The sequence below is a fragment of the Plectropomus leopardus genome, chromosome 14, assembly GCF_008729295.1.
Source record: "Plectropomus leopardus isolate mb chromosome 14, YSFRI_Pleo_2.0, whole genome shotgun sequence".
NCBI lineage: Eukaryota > Metazoa > Chordata > Actinopteri > Perciformes > Serranidae > Plectropomus > Plectropomus leopardus.
In genome coordinates, this window is record NC_056476.1 from 1,595,829 (window position 1) to 1,621,456 (window position 25,628).

The window sequence follows — 25,628 nt, forward strand, 5'->3', positions numbered from 1 at the left end:
GAACATGAATAATTAATGCCCTGAGTGGTGTAGGTTACAATAGACCAGCTGCTTCCCAAACAGGCACGGGGGAAATAAGAGCAGAGCTCGTCATTCATCACACACACACAACTGACAACTCGATTCTCTGGATTCTATACATTTCCTCATTTTTTGAAATTCACTTTTTATTGAGTTTTGAAAAGGTCCAAACAGATAGTGCCTATAGAGCTTCATAGCCTCCAAGCCTTATTTTAATCAAAAATACATTCAGTGATGCTGCAATTCATGTGAGAAATACAGAAACCAAACAGGACCAATAAGGTAAGTAGAAGTACAGATCTGAAAACAACACAGAAAAACACAACACTTAATAGGGTGAAACGTTCCCCTGCTCTGCAAAAAGTTCAGGAACTAGGAAAAAAACCCAAAATAAAATAATCAGACGTTAACTCTGCTGTGTCCATGCTGTCGAGGTGCCAGGCTCTCTACATCCCTCTTTTTGGTATATGTACATATGAGTATATGCATATATAACAATGAGTATATGTAATATATTTATTTAAAATGAAGATTAATGACTGAGTAATAGTCAGAGATTAAATAAATTAAATAACTGTAAACTTTATTCTGCTTATTTGTTGGAACTCATTTTGCATCTTTACAAACTGTAATACAGTAGATATCAGATCATATTCCACTTTAGGTGCATGCTATAAGTCGCTCATTAAAATGATGTTTGAGAGGAGCGTACCTGTGTGGGTGCTCTCCATGGTGGTGTCAGACAGGGCGGTAGAGGAGGCGTCAGCTTCTGTTTGAGGGATGTAGAAGACCTCCTCACTGCCACGCGGTTTATAAGGCAGCAGAACAGGCACTGCTGAAGGGGAGAAGAAGTTGTTCACATTAATGTCGAATGATATTATTAGCTTTAAATGCAGAATCACAAAGTGTAGCCTCGTGCAAGCAAAACGTGTATGTACGTTCTCATCTCTGCTTTAGTTTAAAACTCTAAAAGACAATACAAAACCATCTTGATACAGAAATAAAAACATAATTCTTTACCAGATGTTGTTATAATTTAACCATCAAAAACAATCCCACCTGATGCATGAGGCCAAAGTGAAACTTCTTGTGTGCACAACCACGGCGTCATAGACCCAGTATGTCTAATGTAACTTTATTTACTATCAACACTTGTTATTTTTACTTTGCATTAAGTTTGATGTTTTTATTATTATTTCCTTTCTTTAATTTTTTTTCCTAAAAATCTATTTTATATATTCTAATGTGATTGATTACTGAGTTTGAGGTTTATTTGTCATATTAAAAAATTAAAAAGTTGATAACAATAAATAACAATGCTACCTGGTGCTTCAGTGGTTCTTGGTGACCCAACGACTCTGTGACGTGCTGTAGAGGATTGTGTGGATGTGGAGGTCATTCTCTCCCGAGACACGACGGTTTTAAACAGCGTGGAGGTGTCGGCTCTTTCAGGCCGCCGCAGTCTTATCGGCTCTCTGGTGTCGCACCACTCTGGCGGGCTGGACAACCCGACGCCTTCGTCTGGGCTGCTGGCAGCAGGAGAGGAGTATCTGAGGGGGACGAATTCTTTACGCTTTGTAACAACATCAGCGTGACTGGAGAGGACATCAGTAGCTTTGGGGGACAGAGTGAGGCGGACATGTGAGACGTGACTCGTCCTGATTGGGGATGAAGCTGTAGCTTGTTCATTTTCGTGGCTGACACCTGAAACAGAGCTGTCCTGGGTGGATAAGTTGTCATCTCGCTGTAAAGACCGTGCGTTGTCTTCATCCTCTCTATCTAAACCAGATGAGGGCGGAGGAGGTTCTTCAAACTGGCCTCCGACAGCGTCCTGCCTCTTCTGATGCGCTGGTGCTGACGGAGACGTTTGGTTTCTGGTGTAGAGACTACTGCTTGCCTCGTCTTCTTCCTCTATGGTTGGGGGAAGCTGCCTGGTAGCTTTAACGTGTTCGGCTGCTCCTGTGGAGAGCTCGGCCAGGTGGAGCGGCTCTGGACTCAGAGGAGGTGCAGGTGACGTGGAGGGAGAGGGGGATGTGGAGCGCCTGCGGGTGGCGATGGTGATGGACGTGAGGGCCTGAGGGTTTGTCCGCGGGAGGGTTACTCCCTCTCTGGCAGCGATCTCACGTATCTGAGCCTCCAGATCTGGACGGAGAGGGATTTGCAGGCTGGAGTCACTGAGGAGATCTGTACTGAGGCCCTGCAGCGGCTGGGACGGCTGGTTGTTAACATCACGGAGGGTAGTGAATGTTTCTGTGCGTTGGAGCGCATCCTGCTCTTTGTGGACTCGAACACTGGACGCTGCACTGCTCTCTGTGTCTGTGCTCCCCTGACTCTGAAACCAGACGCCAAAAAACAACACGTCTGTGTCAGACTGTGGCTGTTTTTACAGAGATCCTGCAATACTGCAACAACAGCTGAGACCCTTCAGTACACCAGCTTTGCTTTTTAGCACAGAACTAAACAATTCCAGCATAATGCTGCCTGAGAGTGTGGTTTTAGATAGCATGCCAGCGTCACAGAAAGGTGTGACATGTAACACAACAGCGTCAGCCTCTGGTATGACTTATAGCATGTATTTTTGGCAGGCCGCCACAATGAAATTGTATCCGCAAATAGATCTGTGTATCTGTACCATTCATTAGGAGCACTATTGGAATATTTATGTACAGTTTGGTTATTTTTGGTGCACTATGGGCAGAAGCCGCAACAGAACGTCAGGCGAACTGACTAATTTAAAAGCATAACATTGTTTTCTCTAAAACCTTCTGTTGGTTTAAAATATGGTTCAAATTGTTTCTCAAATATGTTTTTATAAAGTCATTTATCATTCTGTTCTCCCCTCAATTTTATTCAATAGTTTTTTCAAGGATCAAGTTTAAAAAAAGAAATTTTCAAGGTATTCCAGTGCTCAAATTTCTGAGTGCGAAATACAAGTACTTTAAACCACCTAAAGCACCTTTTAATAACCCTGTGGGTGTAAATTAGTAGGCGGGGACATCAAGATAAACACTTCAGCTCATAATCTCTGGGCCGTACACCCCTGAGGGAAACCTTGAAGCTAGAAACTTTTTGGCAAACATACCAGCACAGCATTACTCATCAGACTGAACAGGTAACATCTTAAGGTCTGAGCTAGTAAAATATTCATGGGTCACACACACAACACGTCAACAAAACCTCACACCCATCTCGTCCTGCTGGTTCACACTGTTTACACAGATTTTGATTAAGCGCCGTCACTACCTCTGCTGTCTGTTTGAAGACGGAGCAACTCTGTTCCTCAATATCGTGTTAATACTTTCATACAGAACGCTGAAGCTGAATAATGGCACAATATTTCCGTCTTGAACAGGCTGTCAAAAAAGAGCTTCTGAGATAAGGCAAAGTGCTGCTCTACATTATCCTGTGAATCAATTCATACACCACAAACACACATAAAAGAAAAATATTTCTGGTGCAAAATTGCACTAGAAATATGGAAACAGTAAGTACTTCCAAAAGTCTAACATGCACCTGACAAACCATGCCTGCAACACCAGTTACCTTAAGCACGAGACCTGTTCTGTCCAGAGATGGTAGGCAGACATCAAAATTACATTTTTTGGTCAGTATTAACGCGTAAAAAAGAGAAATGTGTGAAAAAAATTAACATTTGTTACTGTGAATTTGCACTAAATTTATATACATTGCTGCAAACTAGGCTTTTGTAATTATGATTGCGATGTTTGACGATAAAGAGTTTTTCATCAGTGTCTTACCTTTATAGGGTTTTTTAACAGCAGGTCTCTTTTGATCTCTTCAATCCTCTTTCTGTCTTCTTTGTCCAGCTCCAGCGGCTCACACTGCTGACCTGAGATCTTCTGTTTAATCCATTCTGTGAAAACAAAACCCAAAAAACTTCTATTCTTGTGCCGATGATAGTCTCTTTATGTAAGACGGAGTTCTTTTAACCCACAGAGGACCAAGAGTCCAGTGTTGTGCAAAGCAGTGCACACACAGCTCATGTGCATTTTAGATATATTTTATATGTTTTAGGGAAAATTTGACAATGTGGACTCCACTGAAAGTAGAGTTTCTTTAAATGTTTTAGGGGAGCGGTCAGACGCAGCGTGTTTTGCATCCTGCAAAACATGCACCACACTGCTTTTTTTGTTAAAGCCCACCCTGATCATACAGTGCTCTTTTCAGTGTTGCTAGGCAGCCACTGAATCACCTTTCCACAGTTTAACTGCTGTTTTGCTGTGTAGTAAACTCACAGATCTGTAGATTTATGTCTGGGTTAGTTTGACAACCTGCTGTCAGTCATTGGGTCTAATCATGATTAAGAAAATGAGAGATGAGATGATGGCTACACTTTGTTCAGATATGTTTTCAGCTTGCCTGGGACGTATTGGAGTATTCCCGCTCATGTTTTTGAGCATGTAAGCATATTTTGTTCACGAGAAACCTGAATATGCAAGATGGACTACTGTGAAAAAAAACAAAACATGACTCATGATGGAATATGAATAACCTGATTTCGCTGTGCTCATGTAAACACCAAAACCATGATCATAAGTGGGACGAGCTTCATAAACCAGTTACTCAAGTCCATGTGATCACACCTTATGAAACGTGAGCTTCACATCACGCAAAAGCAGCAGGAAAAATGCTTCACTCTCTTTGAAAACAATAACAAAAAGCAGCTAAAACTCGCGCTGTCTGATGGAGGCTTTACGCTGCAGGAGTGTGTTTGGATGTTTCTAAAAATGAAGGCGTAAAATGTTGACATTAACCCTCTTACCTTTGGCTTTGCTCTCCTCCTGGTCGGTGATGCTGGGTGTACTGGACACCATGGTGGCCGGAGATTCACTCTGCAGTAACTTTGCCACTCTGACAGCCAGCGAGCTCTCACTGCTCCTGTCACTCATCACGCCCTGGTCACTGTCCTCTTGGATGGACGAGGAGGAGCTGCTCTGTGCAGGATTTTTCTCCTCCCCTGTGATACCCGCTGTGTCTGCAGGAGGAGAGGTGAGCTGTGGTGTGCTCAAAACTGGTGAAGGCTTGCTGACTGGCGGCTGTAGGGGGACGGTGTTGTCAGGGGGAGCAGCGCTGCAGCCTTCAGGTTCTGCACGCCGGGCTGACTGGGAGAGGACGAGGGACCTCGCACCTCCACCCACACAGCTATCTTGCATCCTTCTGTACGCAGCTGTGCTAAAAAGAGCTTGTGTGGATGGATGATGAGATTGCCCCAATGACGTCACACTCTCTCGACCAATGGAGGTTTCCCTAAGTCTTTCTGAGGTCAGCATGGAGTCAGACGAGGACCTGGCGCACAGCAAGGAGGATCGAGTTCTGGGATCTTCAATAGCAGAGGAGGAGGAGGAGAAGGAGGAGTCCTGGAGTCTGCGGGTTTGCTTCCTCAGTGAGAGGAAGATGTCGTCATCAGAGAGCAGACGCGGCGCAGCAGGGGAGGCCCCGGCGGACACCACGCTCTCCGCCTGAGAGAGCAGCTTACGGATCTCCAACAACGCGTTGGAGCTGACGAGAGAATCTTCTGCGCTTTGCTCTAAACTGCGGCTCATTTCTTCTCTCTCCTCACACCCCGCCTTGCGGTCAAACGAGGGGTCAGAGTCGAATCTGTCCCCGAGCTGGATGGTGTTCTGGCTGCTGGTTAGGCTGCTCTCCTGCTGGGTCGCCTGCAGCGTGGAGGGATAAGAGTCTTCTTCAGGCAGTGGGGAGGAGGCCAGTCTGCGTTCACTCTTCATATCTTCTGTTGCTAAAGGAGGAGAAGCCTGTCTGGTGCGCTCTGGGATAGATACACCTGGACCGAGACTGTCCAGGCTCAGGGGTATGGATATACTGGAGTCCACTGACAGAATGCTGCACCTGGAAAACTCTCCTTTATGGGGACTGTCACCTGAAAATACAATATGAGAGCATTTTTTTAAAATGAGGCCTACTGGTTCACTGTGGGTGATGAAGGCACATTCAACAATTAGCAGTAGGGCGCCACATTTATCAAATCAATCACGATTTTGCGAACCTAGAATTAAATGAACATGCTCGACTGCAATATTAAGATTTAAAATACATGAACCGCACATGGAAAACACTGCTGCATATCACATCAAATGCTTCCTAAACTTTTTTTTGTCATTTAAATTTGTATGCATTTCAACACCATTCAAATATACTGACTTTCAGACTTGATACAAAAGTAAAAATGATATAGATATAAAATATCCACAGTCAGAAAATAGAAAAAAAGAAAATAAATAAATCAAACCAACTTAGACAAACTAAACACAAAAACTGTGTGCATGTGTGTGTGTGTTTACACAATGGTTGAAATTCAAGCATAACTTTATGTAATTTTACATCTATTCTTTTTCAAAGTACAGGAGTATAATATGCTATAACCTTTCAGTATGTACACAGTGAATGATGAACTACAGATAATTACATTGAGCCTTTGCCCAGCTGCTCTTTGTGTTGGACAGTTAAAGGATGTGTTTTGTGGTTTTTAAGGTTTAAAGGTACCTTCAGATGCTTGTGTGCTCTTGGTCGGGGTTCCAATAGATCCTTTAATCGTACAGAGATCAGTGGGGGAGAATTCAGGCTCTCTGATTGGCCCTCTGGGTGCAAATGGAGTTAAAATTGTTGAGGGAGACTGGTCAATACCCAGGTTATGGAGATACAACTGCAAGAAAAATAAATACAGAACATATCAGACTCACGACTACAAATTTACACGTTTATTATGTTTACAAAATGTATGCCATATGCATGAACACAGCCAAAATTATCCAAAAATGAGCACATAAAATGCGACAAACAGTCCCCACAGGTTAATTACCGGAATCCGATCCTCAATGTTGAGCTGGTGTTGAGGTGGTGGTGTTGAAAGTTTAGAAGTCCAGTAGGGGGCATAGTTATCGACCTCCAGACTGAGAACTGAGGACGCTCCAACTGAAGTCCCTAATTTAACTCCACTGTTGTGACTGTCTTGGGAACTTGAGACTGTCAAATCTCGATCGAGCGACACATCACTGAACTGACTGAGGCTCATACGAGGCGAGGGCTGAACTGGTTGAGGAGTCTGACTCTTCTCTTCCTCTGGAGGTCTCTCCGCCTGCTGAGCTTTCTGAGTCGACATGACAACGGTGCTCAGAGAGGAGTGGGACTGTGACCTGCCAAAGGGTGAGGCAGAGGGTCTTGGTGCAGTGCTGTCGCTGGGAGCGCTGCCCACCGCCTCCCCTCTCCTTGTGGATGAAGACGCTGAGGGAGCCGTGGAGGAGCTCCGTGTGACGTCCAGGTTGGCGGCACTTAAAACAGGACGCTGCTGTAAACTCATCGCCTGCTGACTTAGGATGCGATTCAAGGAGTCAGATACAGCATCGTAGGCTTTCTTTTTCGGAGAGACGCCAGAAAACCCTTGCAGCGCAAAGCTATCAAAAAGTGACGTCTTGCCTGAGCTCTGATTTGCCCTCCAGGCGTCGACTTTCTGCATGTAGTTGAGACTTGGCAGAGACTGGACTTTTGCAGAGGTAGTGTCCTCTTGGCTCTGATTTTCCGGGACATGGACATCAGTGGCAGAGACAGCTGGCTGTGGAGAGACCTCTGACTGATATGAGTTCTCTTTATTGGACTCTATGGCAGAAAGTTGCCCTAATTTCACCTTGACGCTGGATTTGGGCGGTGCTTTAAACACCCCAGGAGTGGACTGAGACTGTGGCAGGAAACCCAGGTATGAGCCATCAACCCCTGTTTGGTTCCCAGAGGACCAGAGGTCGTGCTCTCTGTGACAGCGTACGACGCCTGCTGAGAACGGCCCCGTCCACGGCACGCCACCCACGTTTGCTCCGGTCACACTTGGCTTGCCTTCAGACGTTTCTGTTGGATGTGGTGTTTGGGACTGACCAGGTGGAGTGGGACTTTTCCGCTGCTGGTTTTTAGATTCAGCTTCACGGCTGGTGCGCCTCTCGACCTCTGACAGCAGCTCTCTGTGTAACATTTCACTGCTGTCATCAGGTTTGGTGCTGCGGGGCCCCGTGGTGATGTTACACACCTCAGATGTTCGTGATTGGTCGGGGTGTAAATCTCTGTCAGGTTGTTTTGTCTGCTGCAGAGAGAGAGAAGCTTCACCCGGAGGACCTTCTCTTCTAAGGTCAACGCACGGCTTGCAAACTTTAGTGCCTTTAGACTCTTTGGCAAAAGATGCAGCGGCCTTCACAGAGCTCTCAGAGGCAGAAGAAGCAGCACTACTGCTGCTCGGCATGCCAATATCTTTCTGAAGGATCTCCAGGAGATGCTGCGCGGGAATATCCTTACTCAAAAAGAAAATCTCATTTTCAGCAGCCTCTCCTGCTGGCTCATCTGAAGGGTCGGTTCGTGTCTCTTCTCTCCTGCTATCTGTTTTGTCTCTGAAAGGTGCTCTCTGTGTGTCATTTTGTGGGGAGTGAACTCTCTCCTCTCGTCTGTGATCGTCTGTCAGTGACAAACTGTGCTGGGACAGAGAGCAGCTGCTCACTCCTTCTTCAGACAGGACGGTCGCCTGAGCCAAAGGATGCTGGGACAGCGAGCCGCGCTCTGAGGCCTGAGAGGTGCTGTCTTCGGGAGGAGAGTGAAACTTCTCTGATGCCATGGAAATGTCTGGGTACGCCCTTTAAAAAGTAAATAAGTTAGATTTAAACTTCTTAAAATGACATGTTGTAGAAAAGTATACTCACATAAGCAAAAACTGACATTTTCTTACCTTAAAGGAGCAAATTCATTGTCACTTTGTTGGAATAACGAATATTCAGTGAAGTATTGTTCCACTCCAGAGTTTGCAGGCAGCAGGGAGAGAGCTGGAGACAAGTTACTGTCCTGAAACTCTGATGACACAGAAAAAGCAGAATGTTATTCACAGGCACAGAAAACAGGTTTATAATTAACAACTGATTCCTACCAAAGGCTAGAAAATTTGACTTTTAAAGTATGATACCCTCTCATACCTAAACATAATGTAAGTATTTAGTCTATATATATATTTAGTCACACTTTAAGATTTTGTAAAGACTGAGGATTTTGCAGGGTTCAATATTTGCAAAATTACAACTAAATTTCTGTCAAGATTATTTCAGAATCAGAAATACTTTATTGATCCCTGAGGGGAAACTGCTTTGAAAATGCATCCTGCTGCTGGTGGAAAATATTACACCAAACTCCCTTTAAGAAATATGATATATAAACAATTCTTTATACATCAGCAAAAATACATTACTCTAGAAACACGACATAAAAGGCATCCATTATGTTTTGCACATATTATGCCCTTTTCATTCTTTTTTTTTGTCTGTGTTCATGCATAAGGCATACATTTTGACAATATTGTGTGCTTTTGTTTAATCAGTGATTTTCCAGCTCAGCTCCTACAATAAGTCTAAAATACACTGTGTGAGCAACATTGCTACATTTAGACTGTTGAGTGCAAAAAATGCTCCACTGAAACCCATTCAAACCGACATGTTTGATCCCACAGACATCAAAGCATAAAAACATGCATTGTGTTATCTCTGGGTGTCATTCCAGGATTTTTCCGCGGAATTTGTAATTTTTACTATTTTCCACCTGATGATGTCATTTTGACCATATTTGGCATACTGAGAAAATACTTACTATTTTAACTAGGTCACAGTCAATGTTGCTGCTAATCATTGACATACCCCAGCTTTAAACTTTCACTTATTATGAGATCCTAATGAATTCTCAAGTAGACAACTTAAAATGCGATTTTCCATATCTACACAGATATCATGAAACAAAAATAAGTACATACCATAAAGTGCAATTTATATTTGGAGTCAAAAGCACAGATTTCCATTTTGTTCTGCATCACCTCACCCTAAAGCCTTATAATGACAAAAAAGCTGCATAGAGTGATAATCTCTGTTGTATTCAAGGCACATACCTGGCTGAAAGGAGCGTCCCCACGGCTGCTGAAGCTCCCAGCCGCCTGATTCCAGTCTGGGCGGTCTCTGATCCTGACTGGTGTGTCTTTGAGCTCCATGCTGGTTTGTGGGTGTCTGTCCAACACACTGACTCTCATCTTCATCTGCTGGCAACTGAGGAGACGCTGCCGCCCTCTGTGAACCGAATAATCAAACAAAATAACTCACTGATGCTGTCCTCTTGAGCTATTTTACACAGCAGCCTTTCTTTGGAGGCTTAAAAAAAATCTGCATCTGAGATTTAACTGGTTAGAGTTTGATTAAATTATTTAACAAAAAATATCGATGTTACCAATTATTTTGAGATTTTACAATGCACATCAGAAAAAAACAATGAATAAAAATCCATTTCCCGTATCAGTGCATTTTTAAGAGTTTTGAAGGATTATTTTAAGTCATTTTATACCAATTAAGGCCTTGTTTTTTAGATTAATGGATTAAATGCCTTTTGGGAACCCTGAAGTCTCTACCAGACCCTAATGAAAAATTGCCAAATGCTGCTAAAGGATTACATTAGTCAAATGATCCACCTCGGTAACAACTGTAAAAGCTGCGAATAAGTTATTTTTTTACATGTTTACTTTCATTGTATTAACTAATATATCACATTTCAATTAGCTAAGCTGCACAACAGAAAAAGTTAGCAAACGGCAACAGGTTGCTGTTAGCTTGCAGATAAACGCGTGGTTACATTTCGTATACAAATTGCTAACATAACTTGCAACCGAGTAATTAACTATTTATTATCCAAGCTATCGTGGTTATTAACGACGGAAACGCGGTGTTTAGTCTGACAGTGTCGTTAAAAGGGTCGGGTTAACCGTCAGTTAGCCAGCCGACAGCTACAAACACGTCGAGCGGTTATCAGTGAGCTAGCTACAACAGCTAACGTCAGGTAAAACTCTATTTCCGGGTGAAGCCGAATTAATCGAAAACACGTCATGCTTAAAAACATCGTGTTCACACCTGAAATAAAGTTAAAGTTTTGCAAATTACCTGCGGAGGCTCCATTTTGGGGATGTTGTTGTCAGTCCGCCACTGTGGGCGCGCTACCTCCTGATCGTCTCCAAGGACCGTTGCTAGGAAATGTTTGTGGGAGACCGGAAACGGATACGCAAGGTTTAAACGAGCAAAGATCGTCTATGCTAACGATGAATCACTCTGTTGGGGAAAAAAATCCGGTTAAAAAAACAATGGAAGTACATCTCTCACCTCATCCCTCTTTAAGCCTGTAACTGTTAAATTTCACAAAATAATTTTGCTGTTGTGTATAATATGTTTATATTATTCGACGTATGCTTTATCGTTTTATTTTGTGATTCGCCAGCTGTTCAGTTCCTCATTTCCCAGGCAGGGGCTGGCTCAATTTGCGGCAGCGGCACCTAACTGTGGCACCTCGTGTGGCACCCCCAGATGCCGCAGCTAGGTGCCGCTAGCAGTGGCAGTAGATGCCACTGGTTGCCGAGACGTGCCGGGAGGTGCCAGGAGGTGCCGCGAGGTGCCAGTGCGTGTGCCGCGGTTTGGCGGAGGTGCCGGGAGGTGCCAGTGCTTGTGCCACTGCTTGCCAGGAGGCTTTTCGGCGGATTTTTCCGCTGCTGCAGATAATTTTGTCACCTTGTAATATATTAATTTTGTGAGTAGGCTATATTAAAAACCGCCAAACTGCGGCACAAGCACTGGCACCTCGCGGCACCTCCGCCAAACCGCGGCACACGCACTGGCACCTCCCGGCACCTCCGCCAAACCGCGGCACAAGCACTGCACTGGCACCTCCCGGCACCTCCTGGCACCTCCCGGCACGTCTCGGCAACCAGTGGCATCTGCTGCGACTGCTAGCGGCACCTAGCTGCGGCATCTGGGGGTGCCACACGAGGTGCCACAGTTAGGTGCCGCTGCCGCAAATTGAGCTTGCTGTCTCTCCATTTCCCTTCATGTCTTAGAAATAAAACAGAGTTAAAGTTCTTGTTTTTTGGCCATCTTAGAAAAGGGAAAAAATCTAAATAGATATAATATAATATAATATAATAAATAAATAAATAATTAATTAATTAAAAAAAAAAAAAATGTGTTTCAGGTATGTTTCACACATTCTTGTTTTTTGTTTTATATTATATTATATTATATAATATATATATATTATATACATCTTTTGTTTTCATAGCTTTACTATACTTCATCTTTTAAGTAATTTGCATTTGTGAATGTTTTATTTTCCATGAAAAATAAAAAAGTTCAAAATAAACCTTTTCCAATCAATATAATTGCTATCAGAACAAAATATGTCTTTTAGTCAAAATCTTAAAAATATTCTATATTCATACAAAATTTGTTTTACAGACATCCATAAAATGAATGCCAAATAGTTTCATTTTCATTTACATAAACTCTGATTTTTATCGTGACGGCGCAGCACGGAGGGGTTTTATGCCCTCATTTATAAACTCAGGCAGCACGCAGCATTCAAATCCCGCCTACTTTACCATGAGTGGCAGGTCCGACATCCAATCACAGCTCTGGACTACAACATAACTAAATCTTTACCATTCGATTGGCTGAGCTTGATGGAGGCGGGCCGCAGCCTAAAAGGTTAAAGTCAGGGTAACAGGAAATGCATTAGAAACGCGGAAAGAAGAAAACATTCGTCTGTGGACCTTAAATCTACCTTCAGCAGGACAAATAATCACCGCCGCGGGACTACAGAGAAAATACGTAATATAACACCATGCCGAGGAAGAGGGACATTGTTAAAAGTAAGATTAAAGCAGCGTTGGTGTTTTGATAATCGCCGCTGAGTTTCGTTTACTGAGAAGTTGACCTGTTTCTGTGATGCTAGCTAACAGGAGTTAGCTCAGCAGCTAACACACGAAGCGACGTTACCGTAACTGTACCTGACACCTGATTACAGCTCTGTAACGTTACAGGTGAACGTTAAATAAAAACATGTCTTTAATGTGTGTGAACATCACCTTGTCTCACCGCTCAGGTGGCGCTCCTATTAACAGGATCAGAGAAAACACCAGACTTATGCGCACACATGTGAGTACTGAAGCACCTGGTGCACCGTGTTATAGCGCTGCTATGATTACTCGATTAATCGATAAGTGAAGTGACAGAAAACTGGCAACTACATTGACCATACTTTAAGTATTGTGCTCTCTTTTTTAAAGCAAAATTGTTTTTTACTAATGTCTGTCAATTCATTTCTAAAACAATTAATTGAGAAGATAATGTGCTTATTTATAGATAATAAGGGACTGTTGGCTATTTATGGGGGGAGGGGCAAAATAGGGGAGGCTCTTCAGAAAAATGTTTAATTTATATATGTAAGTGTGTGTGTGTGTGTGTGTGTGTGTGTTGTGTATATGTATATATACTATATAATATGTGTGTGTGTGTGTGTGTGTTTGCGACTGCACTGAATGCACTAACGCTCACCTACTGTGCAAAAGTATTAAATCTATTCATCTATACATACATGATATATTACTTATGCATTTAATACTTTTGCGCAGTAGGTGAGTGTTATTGCGGCGACAGTATGAACACACTGATGGATGCATTTTAAGACTCTGATCTTTTCTTCTTTTTAAGGAAACTATGGTAGATTTCATAAATGGACGTCATCCTGGGACCTCTTTCCTGGATGTCTTTTCTTCGGGATTATTCGGTGAGTTATTTTCTGAACTGGCTGTTGCAGATTGTTTCAGTGTGATGATGAAAAAGAGAAGTGGAGATTAAAGAAAAAGAGCTTAGGTAACATATAATGCATGTGCTGAACGTGATCTTGTTTGAAGTCAGCGTTAGTTTAAAGCCGCAGTTTCTGTCCACGTTATACTCAGACGTCACTGCTGATTTCTGCGTTCTGTCATGAGTCAACAGCAGGACTGATGTCGTATAAAGGGACTAATAACAAAGGCGTGGAAGGCGATCACCTTCCCTTTGTCTTAGTAAACCGCAGATTGCATATTGTTTAATGTTTAATTTTTCTCTTTCTGCTTTGATTTTTTTTAGCTGTTTGCAAAAAGTTATGGGATGCCTTTGATTGCATTCTCAGTTAAGAGGAAGAGGAAACAAACATATTTATGACAACAAGACTTTTATAGCAGCCATTTCAACATACCAAAGTTCCTCGGTTACTTGTTCTGCAAGGTTTCTCAGTTTTAACTTGTGTTCCAACTCCATTTCGTAAAATCCAAGTATGCGAGGCAATAAAAAAACCAAACGCGGTTTATTTTGTAATACAAAAAAAGCAGAGCAAGCACACCACATGTGGCCCACTATCGACTTCATGTCCTATTCAACATAAAACAGTGCTCAGCTGTTTTTTTCTTTTAATATGAATATTTCTAACATAGATTTTGTTGATTATTTAAACGTTAAACACAGTCCTCTCCACATTCTCAAAGACATCTGAGAGTTTCAAAATTAACAAAACATAAGTAATATTTATAAGTAAATAAAATAAAATAAATTTCTCAGGAAATGACGTTGCCACTGCGTGACTGAGGGAGGTTTGTTACTTATCCACTGCTTTAAATACATCTACTAGCACGGAGAAGCAGTTTGTTGCATAATTTGAAACCATATTTATTCGGGGTCAGTGTTTTAGATGGTGAGCTCAGTATGAAGAGGCCTGGATCTTTGTTTATTTTTAGTTTTAAAAAGTTTGCTGAATTTTTGCGCAATATTTCTCCAGAATTTTTAGATCCTGGGGCATTCCCAAAAAATGTGAATGTATGTCCCAATATTTCTCTTTTATTTAATACAAAGTGAGACCTGGTTGTTCATTTTATTTAAGAATAAAAGGTGTTTATGCGGGATGTGTAGAGTAATAAGTATTATTATTAAAATCTATTTTGGGGTTCAGATGAATAAATAAATGAATTGCACCATTTTTTAAATTTATGTTTATCTCCCAGGTTTAGATTTTTTAAGGAACCTTGAAGGAGAATTGGAGGACGACATCATATATTCAGACGAAGACGACGACGATGATCGTTTTTATTCACGCAGAGCTGCTCACAAGAAGCTAGAACCACATCCACGAATAAAACAGCTCACTGAGGAGGTGTGACTCTCCTGTTTCTTTTCTCTGAAACTGAAACCAAAAAGCTGTTATTCATCTGGTTTATAACATGATTTAACTTTCACTTTATTCATTCAGGCACACTCCCAGGCTGTGTGTGTGTGTGTGTGTGTGTGTGTGTGTGTGTGTGTGTGTGTGTGTGTGTGTGTGTGTGTGTGTGTGTGTGTGTGTGTGTGTGTGTGTGTGTGTGTGTGTGTGTGTGTATTTCTAATGTGAATTTCTTGAACATTGACTCAGTTTGTAGGATGTTCTTCTATTTTCAGGAGGCTGATAGACATGCAAAGGAATTAATAGAAGAAGAGGAACGACGAAAGGAGAAAACTGAGAAGAACAAGCGTAAAAAAATGGTATGTTAATAATTTTTTAAACTATTATTAAATCCTAAATAATTATTAGGATTTAACTCTTTGAAAACTGGGAAAATTGGTTTTGATATCTTTCAAAAACATGAAAAGACAATATTCAGCAACTTGACAGTAAAGAACCCAAAAAATTTGTAAGAAATTTGTAAAAAGTTACTAAATTACATGAAATTAGCAACAGAAGAAAAGAATAAAAACAGAAAAATGACCTGAAAAAAGGTGCTTACATAGAATGATAAATATAAATAATAATGACAAAAAATTCAGTGACCTAATGTGAAAAATATAATTATAAATGTAATTTTATTATTTATATACATTTTTTCATATTTATTTGATCATTTTCTAATGACCGTCTCTCTCCTTTTAAGCCAATTTTAAGATCATTTTCTTGTCACCTTTTATAGTTTTTTTTGCTGTTTGTGGGACATCTCATGCAAAGTTGTTGATTGAAACATAAGCAAATGTTTCCTTCAGAAACATGGGAAAAAGACAAACTGCAAAGTGCTTGTGAAAGATGTCTGAAAGCAGAACCAAAAAAACTCATGTCAGTCCAGGTTTCAAAGAGTTAACTTCATTGTGAATGTTTTTTTGTTGTTTTTTTTTTTTTGACTGTGGCTCACAAACACGTTTCTTCTTTCTGTCGCAGCGTAAAAAAAAGAAAAGAAACGGTTAGAAAAGGAGAATGCTGTTAAAGTCGTTTTACCTGTGAGTCTTGTTTTATTCATATTGCTCCAAATTACAACAAACACACAAAAGTGTTACAGTGTGTTAAATAAAATCCAATAAAACGCTGAGGTCTCTTTAAAGCCATGCTGGTCACTTTGTCATCTCAGGAGGAAGAAAATGGAAAGTCAGACTCCTCCGAGAATCAAGAAGAACAACACACTGTAATTGAAAGTGATGCAGAAGATAAGAAATCTCCCGAATCTGGTAAAACACAAAATGGAACGGAGGCGTCTGGATGTAATGAGAGCGGCGGTAATGAAAAAGAAGAAAATGTTGCAGAGATGATTAAAAAAGATGTGGAGCAAAAGGTTTGTGATTATTTTTTGTCAAAATGTGAAGCAAAATTACTTTTTATTCCTTTTAAATGTACTTATGAAGTTGTTATTTTTACACTAATGCCCAAAAAAACAGTCAATGATGAAGAACTAGACATTTTTTAAGCAACAGATGAATTTAGATGTTTTGCTTTGATAAAAGCTGTTTTCAAAGTCTGTCTTTATCAAAAGCACCACTTTGCATGTTATTATCTTCAGCAGGTTTTGGATTTAAATAATTCATGTCCTTCTACAACACAATCGGTGCCCGAGGAGACGTGTAACCAAAAACCTGTGAGAGAAAAATCAAAATTACTGGAAGTTCAGCCGTTCAAGGAAGAAAAGCCAGAAGTTGTTGAGAAACCTGAAGTTCAAAAGATGGAAGAAGAGAAACATGAACCCAATAACGAGGTGAGAACCCTGGATTTAAAAAAAATTATTTTCCTTGTTTTCAACAATATAGCAACTGCAGTACAATCAGTGTGGAAAACCAAAATATTAAAGCTCACATGCTTTCTCCTTTTTTGTACACCCACAACTCCCACCAGAGAAACTGAAAGACAAATTATATAAGCTAAAATGAAAGTATATATATATATATATATATATATATATATATATATATATAATAAAATAACTGACATTTTTGATCCCACAGCCATCAAAGCATAAAAACATGCGCTGTATAATTTCTGGGTGTCATTCTGGACTTTTGACTTGGAATTTGTCGTTTTTACCAATTTTTTTTTTTTTTTTACCTGATTATGTTTTTTATGTATTTCTTTTTTATTTTACCATATTTGGCATATAGAGAAAATACATGCTTTTCCCACTAGGTGCACTGCCACAGTCAGTAATCTCTTTTGCATGCAGTATATTGAAAATAATTCATTTTTTGTGTTTTTTTTTCCCATTTAAAAACATAGTGGCATCATGACAACAATCTGGCAGTGGGGTTAGAAAATAATATTGTATAATGTTTTTATTTTTGTGTGCATTTTAAGTGCATCTTGTGCGCAGAGTGATCTGAGAGTGTGTGTGATGTTAAAAGTGAGCCCTGAGGGTTAATGCAAAGTGAGGAAAGCTGATGGGCTTTCAGTTGCACATTTGCACATCGTAAATATCGGGGGGATATTTAAGCAGCAAAGCTCCTTTTATTTCACGTAGTTAAAAATTAACTGCATTCTGTCCAGGTGTCTGACAGAAAGCTGCGTGTGAATTCAGTGTTTCCTGTTGTGTTTTTTCATGCCTCACAGATTCATGCTGTGCTCACTTTCACAGAAAACTGCGGATCAAGCTGCAGAAGAGTTTGCAAAAAAAAGCAGAGAGCTCGCTGGTGAGTTTTATTTTCCCTCAAAGTAATTTTGGACAAAAACAAAGATGTGAAGGCCTGACAGGATGAGCTACTGTACTTTTATACAGTTCTGATAGATATTTGTACCCGACAGAATCGGGCTGGGCGATATACACGATATATACTGTTACTGTTACTGCGATATGAGCTCAAATACCATCTGAGATTTTGGATATCATCATATCATAATATGAAACACGTGATTGTCTTTTCCTGATTTTAAAGGCTGCAGTAAAGAGATGTCATTTACATCTTCACGTTTTGCACACTTATTTGCACACTTTTTCTCTTTTTTTTTTTTTCTATTTTATTTTGTTGTCTGTACATACTGTACATATTTTTTTATTTATTATTGTTATTTTACTTTATTTTATTCTATTCTATGTTAAATGCCTTTCTTTATATATTTGCATTTTTTGCCTTTTTAATGAATGTTTTATTCAGTTGCTGCCCTCTTATTTGCTGCTGTAACAAAACAATTTCCCTCACAGGTTTAATTTAGTATTTCTATTCTAATTTACTAAACTTATCAGACTGCTGTAATTGTTGTAATACTTGCGTTCACCCACTTAAGTCATTAAATCCACATTACTGATGATAATCAAAAATCTCATTGTGTTAATATTTTGTCCAAGTACAAATAGTCATCCCTAAAATATTGTCACAGTATCAGTATCTATGTATTTCATCATTTTGTTACATTTGATTTTGTTTTCATGCATTTCTGAAGCTATTGAGGAGATTTAAAATATGATATATACCATGTACCGTGATACGGCCCAAAAATATCAGGATATTTATTTCAAGTACTGCCCAGCCCTTGATTAAATAACTACATTGACGTGATTTATGCAGGTCGTACTTGATTCTGAAAGATATTTGTACTTGACTTGTACGACTTGTACATTTACCAGTATTCCTCGCTCTTCCTCGCAGGTATGGGGATTCGTTTTGCGGCCTCCGAACAGTACGAGATGGCTGTGAAATACTTTACTGACGCCATTAAATTCAACCCAAAGGAATTTAAGTAAGACCTCGGATTTGGCTTCAGATTTGATGTGAAAGCACACGGAGACGGCGGCGGTTAATGAATTTCTGTGTTCCAGGTTATTTGGAAATCGGTCCCTCTGTTTTGAAAGAATGCAGCAGTATGAAAACGCTCTCAGGGATGCTGACGTGGCGCTCTCCATGGAGCCAAACTGGATAAAAGGGTTATTTAGGAAAGGGAAGGCGCTCTGCGGGCTCAAAGGTGAATCGCTGCTCCTGTGTGACTGACGTAATTTTCGGTTAACGAGACATTTTTATAAAAAAAACGCTTAATTTTGAGGTAAAACCTGCAGTAAAGATAAAACTGACCGTTTAATACGATATACAGGTGGGAGGTTGTTACTAAATACTTGTTTGCAAGTCTTTTTCTTTTTATATCAGTGAAACAAAGACGATCTATGATGGTACTTTCCCACATTTCCAATGCTAAATTAACCCTGAGGGACTGTTTGGTGCATTTTAACCCTTTTATTCTTCATTTTTTGATAATTTTGGCTGTGTACATGCATATGGCATACATTTTGAATTGGCAAGATTGTGTAGTTTTACTCAATATTTGAATTTCCAGCAAAGCTCCTGGTATAAACATATTGGTTATATGGAAAAAATACATGCTATTTCCACCAGGTTCACTGTTACAGTCAATGTTGCTGCTAATCATTGACTGTCCCAGACTGATTTAAAAGAAAATCTGCTTAGCATGTAGCATATTGAAAATATTTCATTTTTTGTTTTGTTTTTCCATCTAAAAACAGTGGAATCGTGACAAAAACCTGGGGTTTCAAGGGTTAAAATTCTTCAGATTAAGGAGTATTTGGTATTTATAATTAGGGACTGATGGCTGAAAATAAGCTCAATGAAAGTAAAAAATGATATTAATGTATGATATTTTTTTTAAAGCTTTATTTTTGAAAAGTGCATATCATGCGGTATGAGTGTGTGTAATTTTAAAACGGGCCCTGAAGGGTTAAAAGTCTTTTTTTTGCTTTTCTCCAGAGATACTACGAGGCCTCGCTGATCTATAAGGAGGTGCTGAAGCAGGAAAAAACGAGCGCTGAAGCCACGCAAGAGCTGAAACGAGCGCAGACGTTACACCTCATGGTAGGACGCACGTATGTTTACATCAGCTGACGGAAAAAACGGAGAAACAAACCTAAAGAGTCACTTTCAGGGAAGTGGATGCTTTTTTTTTTCATGTGTTCAGTTTTTTATGCTTTGTCTGTCGCAGGAAATGGGATTCACGTGGGCGCAGAGCTCGGAGGCGTTGAAAACACGCCACGCTAGAAGAAGCTGTGGAAACTCTGTTTGGTGGTGACATTAATGTGGCTGCTGGAGGTAAACATCACAAAACGTTTCTCACATTTCAAAAAAATCCATGTTTCCTCGACAGTGTTCAGGTGCTTGAACTGCGTCTCTGTTTGTCGTCTCTCTTCAGACGCCGGCGCCTGTAGAGACGACGCAGAGCCGCCGGTGGTGCAGGAGGAAGACGACGACGAGGGCGAGAGTGGATTGTCCGACGACCAAGTCGTCCCAGAACGCAGCAGATCAAAGAGTCTGACGCTTTCGGAGCAAACAGATCCAAATCTCAGTCACCGACGCCTCATTCAAAGAACTCTGTGAAACCGTAAGACGGATTTATCATGTCTAAAATTCAGGTCATAATGCTCATTGTATAAGTGCAGTTTTTAAAGTTTCTGTGATTAACCCTTTCAAACATGAGCAAATTGGCTTAATTTCTTTAAAAACATGGGAAAAAGGCACTGAGCTACTTAATAAGACATGGCTCAAAAAATATGTAATTAATTAGTAAAAAAGGATACAAGAAAATTACCTGGAAAAAAGCACACAAAAAATATGTAATTAATTAAAAAGAAAGTAATAATCATTATTATTATTGTATATTTTTTATAAATATATATTTTTCAATACATAATTATCATGATGCTAAATATGGTTTTCTTGACATTTTTCTGTAGTTTTTATAATTTTCTTATTTTAAATTTCCTTTTAAAAAAAAAAGTTTTCAGGTAATTGTCTTAGTCACTTTTTTTTACCATTGCCTCTTCCCCCCCATGTTTTTGAAAGAAATCAACCCAATCGGCTCAGATTTCAACGGGTTAATATAATGAGGATTGATTATTTATTTATTTATTGTTGGCAATCAGAAAAAAAGTTCTGAAACTGAGATCTGCAAATCGTGTCTCACTTTTGAAGATCTGAACCATGCACAGATGTGCAACAGTTGTTTACTCTTTCATTTACTGCTGTGTATTTTTTATTTTTTTCCATGTTTTTCGAGTTATAATTACAGTCATAGTTATAATTATGAATCTTTACTGGCTGAATTTAAGGTGACTGCTCACAGATTTCTGTTTTCAGGGTAATTTTCTGAATTGTTCCTAAAGTGCAGCGTAATTTTAAACAGTGGTTTTATCTCTTCTGTTTTGTTTAAAGGGAACTTTTCTCCATTTGGGTCGGATCTTTGGCTCCTGCCGTCACCTACTCAACACTGCACGAGCTCTTCAGCAGGTAAACCACCGCAGTCGGATACTTTGTCTTTCTGCAGAATAACAAAGTTGAAATAAGATTATTGTTTTAAGTTATTTAACTTTCTGATTTTCTAAGATAAGATAAGATAATCCTTTATTAGTCCCACAGTGGGGAAATTTCCAACATTGCAGCAGCAAAGGGATAGCAAAGTAGCAAGATAACTGTGCAAAATAAACTATATTAATAAATAAGTACAAAAACGTGCAGGATGAAGATGAAGGAAATAAGCACAGAGGACGACATAAACAAACAATATATACAGTATTTACAACGCCGAGAAACTCAACAGTTAAATAATGTTCACAGTTGCATGGGTGAAAGTGAAATTGCACTGTATTGTTCTATAACATTTTAGCATTTAATTGAGCTCCCATTAAGTATAGATATTCTTAATGTGTTTATTGGTTTTTAGTTCAATGCAAATAATATTTTTGTTAGAAACAAAAAAAACAAAAAGGATAAAAAACATGACAGGATTAAAGACAAACAAAAAGAAAAAGAAAAGCTAGGTTCAACTTGCTTCAAAATGAATAAATGCAATTTTCCCCACAATAATGACAATAACTGTCACCTGCAAATGACAGTCGGAGATTCAAAGTTCAGATTCATTGTCGTCCACATTTTTTGTTTTTGCAGTTTAGGAGAACTAGCCTGTGTGCAAGAGGCTGCAGTCTTTTAATTTTCCCATTTTAAAGGAGAACTGTTCATTTCATTTTGGAGGTTTTTTTTTGTCGTCTTCTAGGAAGCCGGATAATATGGCCAGATTCCATTAATTATTTTTTTATTTTTTAAAAATCACAATATAAATACTGAAATATTGATCCTGTGTTCTTAAACATTTTTATGTTTTTTTTTTTATACAAAATGACTTTTTAATGACATTTTTATGTCTTTTTTGATACAATATACTTTTTCATGACATACTGTCCTGTGCCTTTTACTTTTTTATCAGATTCATGATTTCTTTTATGAATTATTAGAATATGACTTTTCTTTGATATTTTCATGACTTTGTATAACATACTTAGTATAACTTTTTTATAGCTTACTATACTTTAATGTTTTTTTAATGTTACTATTCATTTCATTATATATTACACTATTTCTTTTATATAACTTGTACTACATGTTTTTTATGACTTATTTTGCTACTGAGTTTTTTAAAAAAAAAGTTTTTATTGCTGCTGAGTCGATGTGTTGAGTGTTTTCCTGATTATTGACTCTGAGCTGCGAATCAAGCGTCCCCGCAGGGATCGTGTTAAAGATGTCCACTCATGTTGTGCGTCCTCTCTGTCTCTGTCAGAGCGGGGACGGTTTACAGCATCAAGATGCTGCTGGAACACCAGTGTGCCTTCATCAACTACACCAGGAAGGAGGACTGCGACCGAGCCATCCAGTGCATCAACGTACGTTTACTCTGCAGTATTTTTACGTATTATTTGGTTCGGCATAGAGCTGATGAGTTGGACTTGAGCCTCTTACAGCTGTTGAAATAGCCAAAAAATATATCTTTGTGATACGTTTTTAGAGGCCGTCCACTGTCAGCAGCTAAATGCTTATTACAGCCAACATTGACTTAAAGTTGAAGCTTTCTAAAAATGTTTATTTACAAAAGTAAAAATGGATCTAGTGGACTTAAAAAGCATCTGATTTTATTTTTTTAGGCTACTAAAAGTTTCATTTGCATTTGTAATATTTTGCAGTAATTTCTATATTTTAAAAAATCGATCCTTCACGTCCCTGTATCTGTAAAATAATGCCTCCCCTTTTTTTCCCCACCATCCATGTTATTTTTCCATCTCAAAAATCGGCTTTCACAGAGTCTGATCAGACGTTTCTCTGTAAATCTTTGTTTAATTTTCTTCTCTGAGCTGTGTGACTCTGCAGGGCAGCTCTGTTGGGCCAAACATGTTACATTTTTCTTTAACTTACCTTTTTATTCTGTCTTGATCCTGATTATTATTATTATTATTATTATTATTATTATTATTATTATTATTATTATTATTATTATTTATTATTATTACTGCCTCTATTTTACTGTTGTATTTTCCTAAAATGTTTCTGCCTCTCATCTCTTATTTAATTCTACCTTAATTCTCGTCTGGCCGTCGTTCGACATCATTGTTTGGCTTTTATTGTCGTTGTCTCTGCGGTTCACAGCCTCTGCTTTGTAAATGCTGTTTTTAAAGGTGCTGTATAAATTAAGTTGTGATTATTATTATAATTATAAATCTATGTTTCCTTTTTAGGGGATGGTGGTGGAGGGCGCGCCGCTCTCGTGCGATATCCCAATAGATTCCTGGCTGGACTCGGTTTACCCAGGGCGGCCGCCACTGAGCCTTTGCCACGCCTCAGGTAAGAGCGTGTTGTTATTCTCCTTTTAATTTCATGAAATCTCTGTTTCACTGTTTTCAAGTTTAGATTTGACTAATCTTCGTGTAGTGTAAATCTAGATTACTGTCGCTCTTATATTGTTTTACAGCTTTAAAACACAGCTGTCAGCAGCAGCACATTACAAGCCCTCCATCGTTTACTTTCCACAATAAAACGTTTTTCTGAGAAGCAGCTCAACAAAAACAGCTCGCACACACACCGGTGTATTTTCAGACCTCACCTTGTAACTTATTTTCTCCGGGCCCCTCGGGTCCTCATGTGTTGTGTCTCTGTTACAGCCCTGATGCTGACTGAAGCTTTGTGTGTCCACAGACAGAGACACTGTTTTGTCCGTCAATCGTGGATCTCAGTAGGAGAATCTTAACTAGGTCTTAATGCTGATTGGCTGTCTCAACACGGCGTCATGCCAAATTCTTATTCAAACGGAAAAATTTCAGATGTGAAGTTTGCATTTATCGAAAATGCCAATTTCTCATTTTTGCGTCCAGCACGTGAATTTGCATCTATTCGTTTCTTTGCATTGACTTTATGTGAAAACTCGCTGCACAAGACGTTCGCATCGCCTTCAGTGTGAACACGACCGTATGCTGCCGCACCAGTGACGGCCATGAGCAGAACGCAGCCACGCGGGAAATGCCTAGAAAACTACTTTTCTAATTATTAAAATTATATATATTTAAAATTATTTTATGTTTGGGGTGTGCGAGTCATTTCTTGAACAGTTGTGTTCTTTAAAGAAACTGGGCCACTTTTCTCAGGTTTCAAAGGGTTAAACAGCTCGACTGGTTTGCGGAGGCAGGCGTTATGTTAAGATTTTTATTCATTTTATTTTTTTGGCGCTTTAAGAGAAGTCGGACGTATTGCTAGAACTGAACCTTTTGTCTCGTTGTTTCAGCCCGTACAAGAAGGAGTGCTTTTTCTGGAGGACGACGGGCTGCATGAGGGGAGACTGCACCTTCAGACACGTCCCCGAGCACAAGAACATTGACAAGGACAAATTCGTTGGCAGGGTGGGAAATTTCAACATGTAGGAAAAGAAAAACGCCGAGCATGCGTTGTTTCCTTTGACGGTTACACAGTGGTTGGTGCCAAACTGCTTTTAGTCACCTCTGTTTGGGCTGGTTTTGGTTCTTGTGAAGTTTTTGCTTCAAAAAAAAAAAAATTGGATTCTGTTGATGTTTGGAAATGTTTGCACCTTGATGGCCCGCCACTGTTGTACAAATACACAGGAAGCATCAAATTACTTTAAACTACTGCAGTCTAGTAATAATTCATGTGCATCAGACTTTCCTCAGTAAGCAGGTTTTGTCAGGGATTATCTGTGATGATCTGATCTGTTTGCAGATTGTGTTTGATTTTTATTTTGCAGCTTTGCTTTGTTTTAAAATGATTTAACAGATTTTTCTGTTGATTTTCAGTCACCACTAGGTGACACCGTTACCTTTATCCCTAAATTTTGGGGCTACAAACTCTGCTTTTATTTTAAAGGCTGTGACCGCTGAGTGATTTTGCTGTCGGCGCATTAAATGTGCCATGTTTGAAACTGTGCTGTGTGATCTGACTGCTGGGGCTCTGGGTTTGTTTGACGTGTGAGCTGCTTGAGTTCAGGATATTTTTGTCTGTTGGAGAATCTGTTTCATGATGTTTGGACACAAACTGTCAAACAGTAAGTGCCTGTTATTGTAGCACTGTGGCAGCAGATGATCCTGGATATGATCCGATCAGAGAAAATTAAAGCTTCATATCTGAGACTGTTCATGTTGTGCCGTTTCTTTAATATATTAAAAGTATTTC

General features: G+C 39.6%; 1 protein-coding gene and 1 long non-coding RNA gene across 2 annotated transcripts; one reads left to right on the top strand and one right to left on the bottom strand.

Moving 5' to 3' along the window:
• Positions 1 to 265: 265 nt before the first annotated feature.
• alms1 (ALMS1 centrosome and basal body associated protein) lies at positions 266 to 11,068 on the bottom strand. The gene is made up of 10 exons (XM_042500718.1): positions 10,992 to 11,068; positions 9,956 to 10,130; positions 8,759 to 8,879; positions 6,860 to 8,666; positions 6,544 to 6,703; positions 4,805 to 5,920; positions 3,780 to 3,895; positions 1,345 to 2,353; positions 734 to 856; positions 266 to 321 (listed from the first exon to the last, which is right to left on the bottom strand). Exons 1-10 carry the CDS (start codon positions 11,004 to 11,006, stop codon positions 266 to 268), a joined length of 4,698 nt encoding a protein of 1,565 aa, XP_042356652.1. The 5' UTR covers positions 11,007 to 11,068.
• Positions 11,069 to 23,718: 12,650 nt separating this feature from the next.
• LOC121953300 lies at positions 23,719 to 25,583 on the top strand. Its single transcript, XR_006106500.1, has 2 exons — positions 23,719 to 23,795; positions 24,730 to 25,583. It is a non-coding gene; the product is annotated as an uncharacterized LOC121953300 (long non-coding RNA).
• The last annotated feature ends 45 nt before the right edge of the window (positions 25,584 to 25,628 follow it).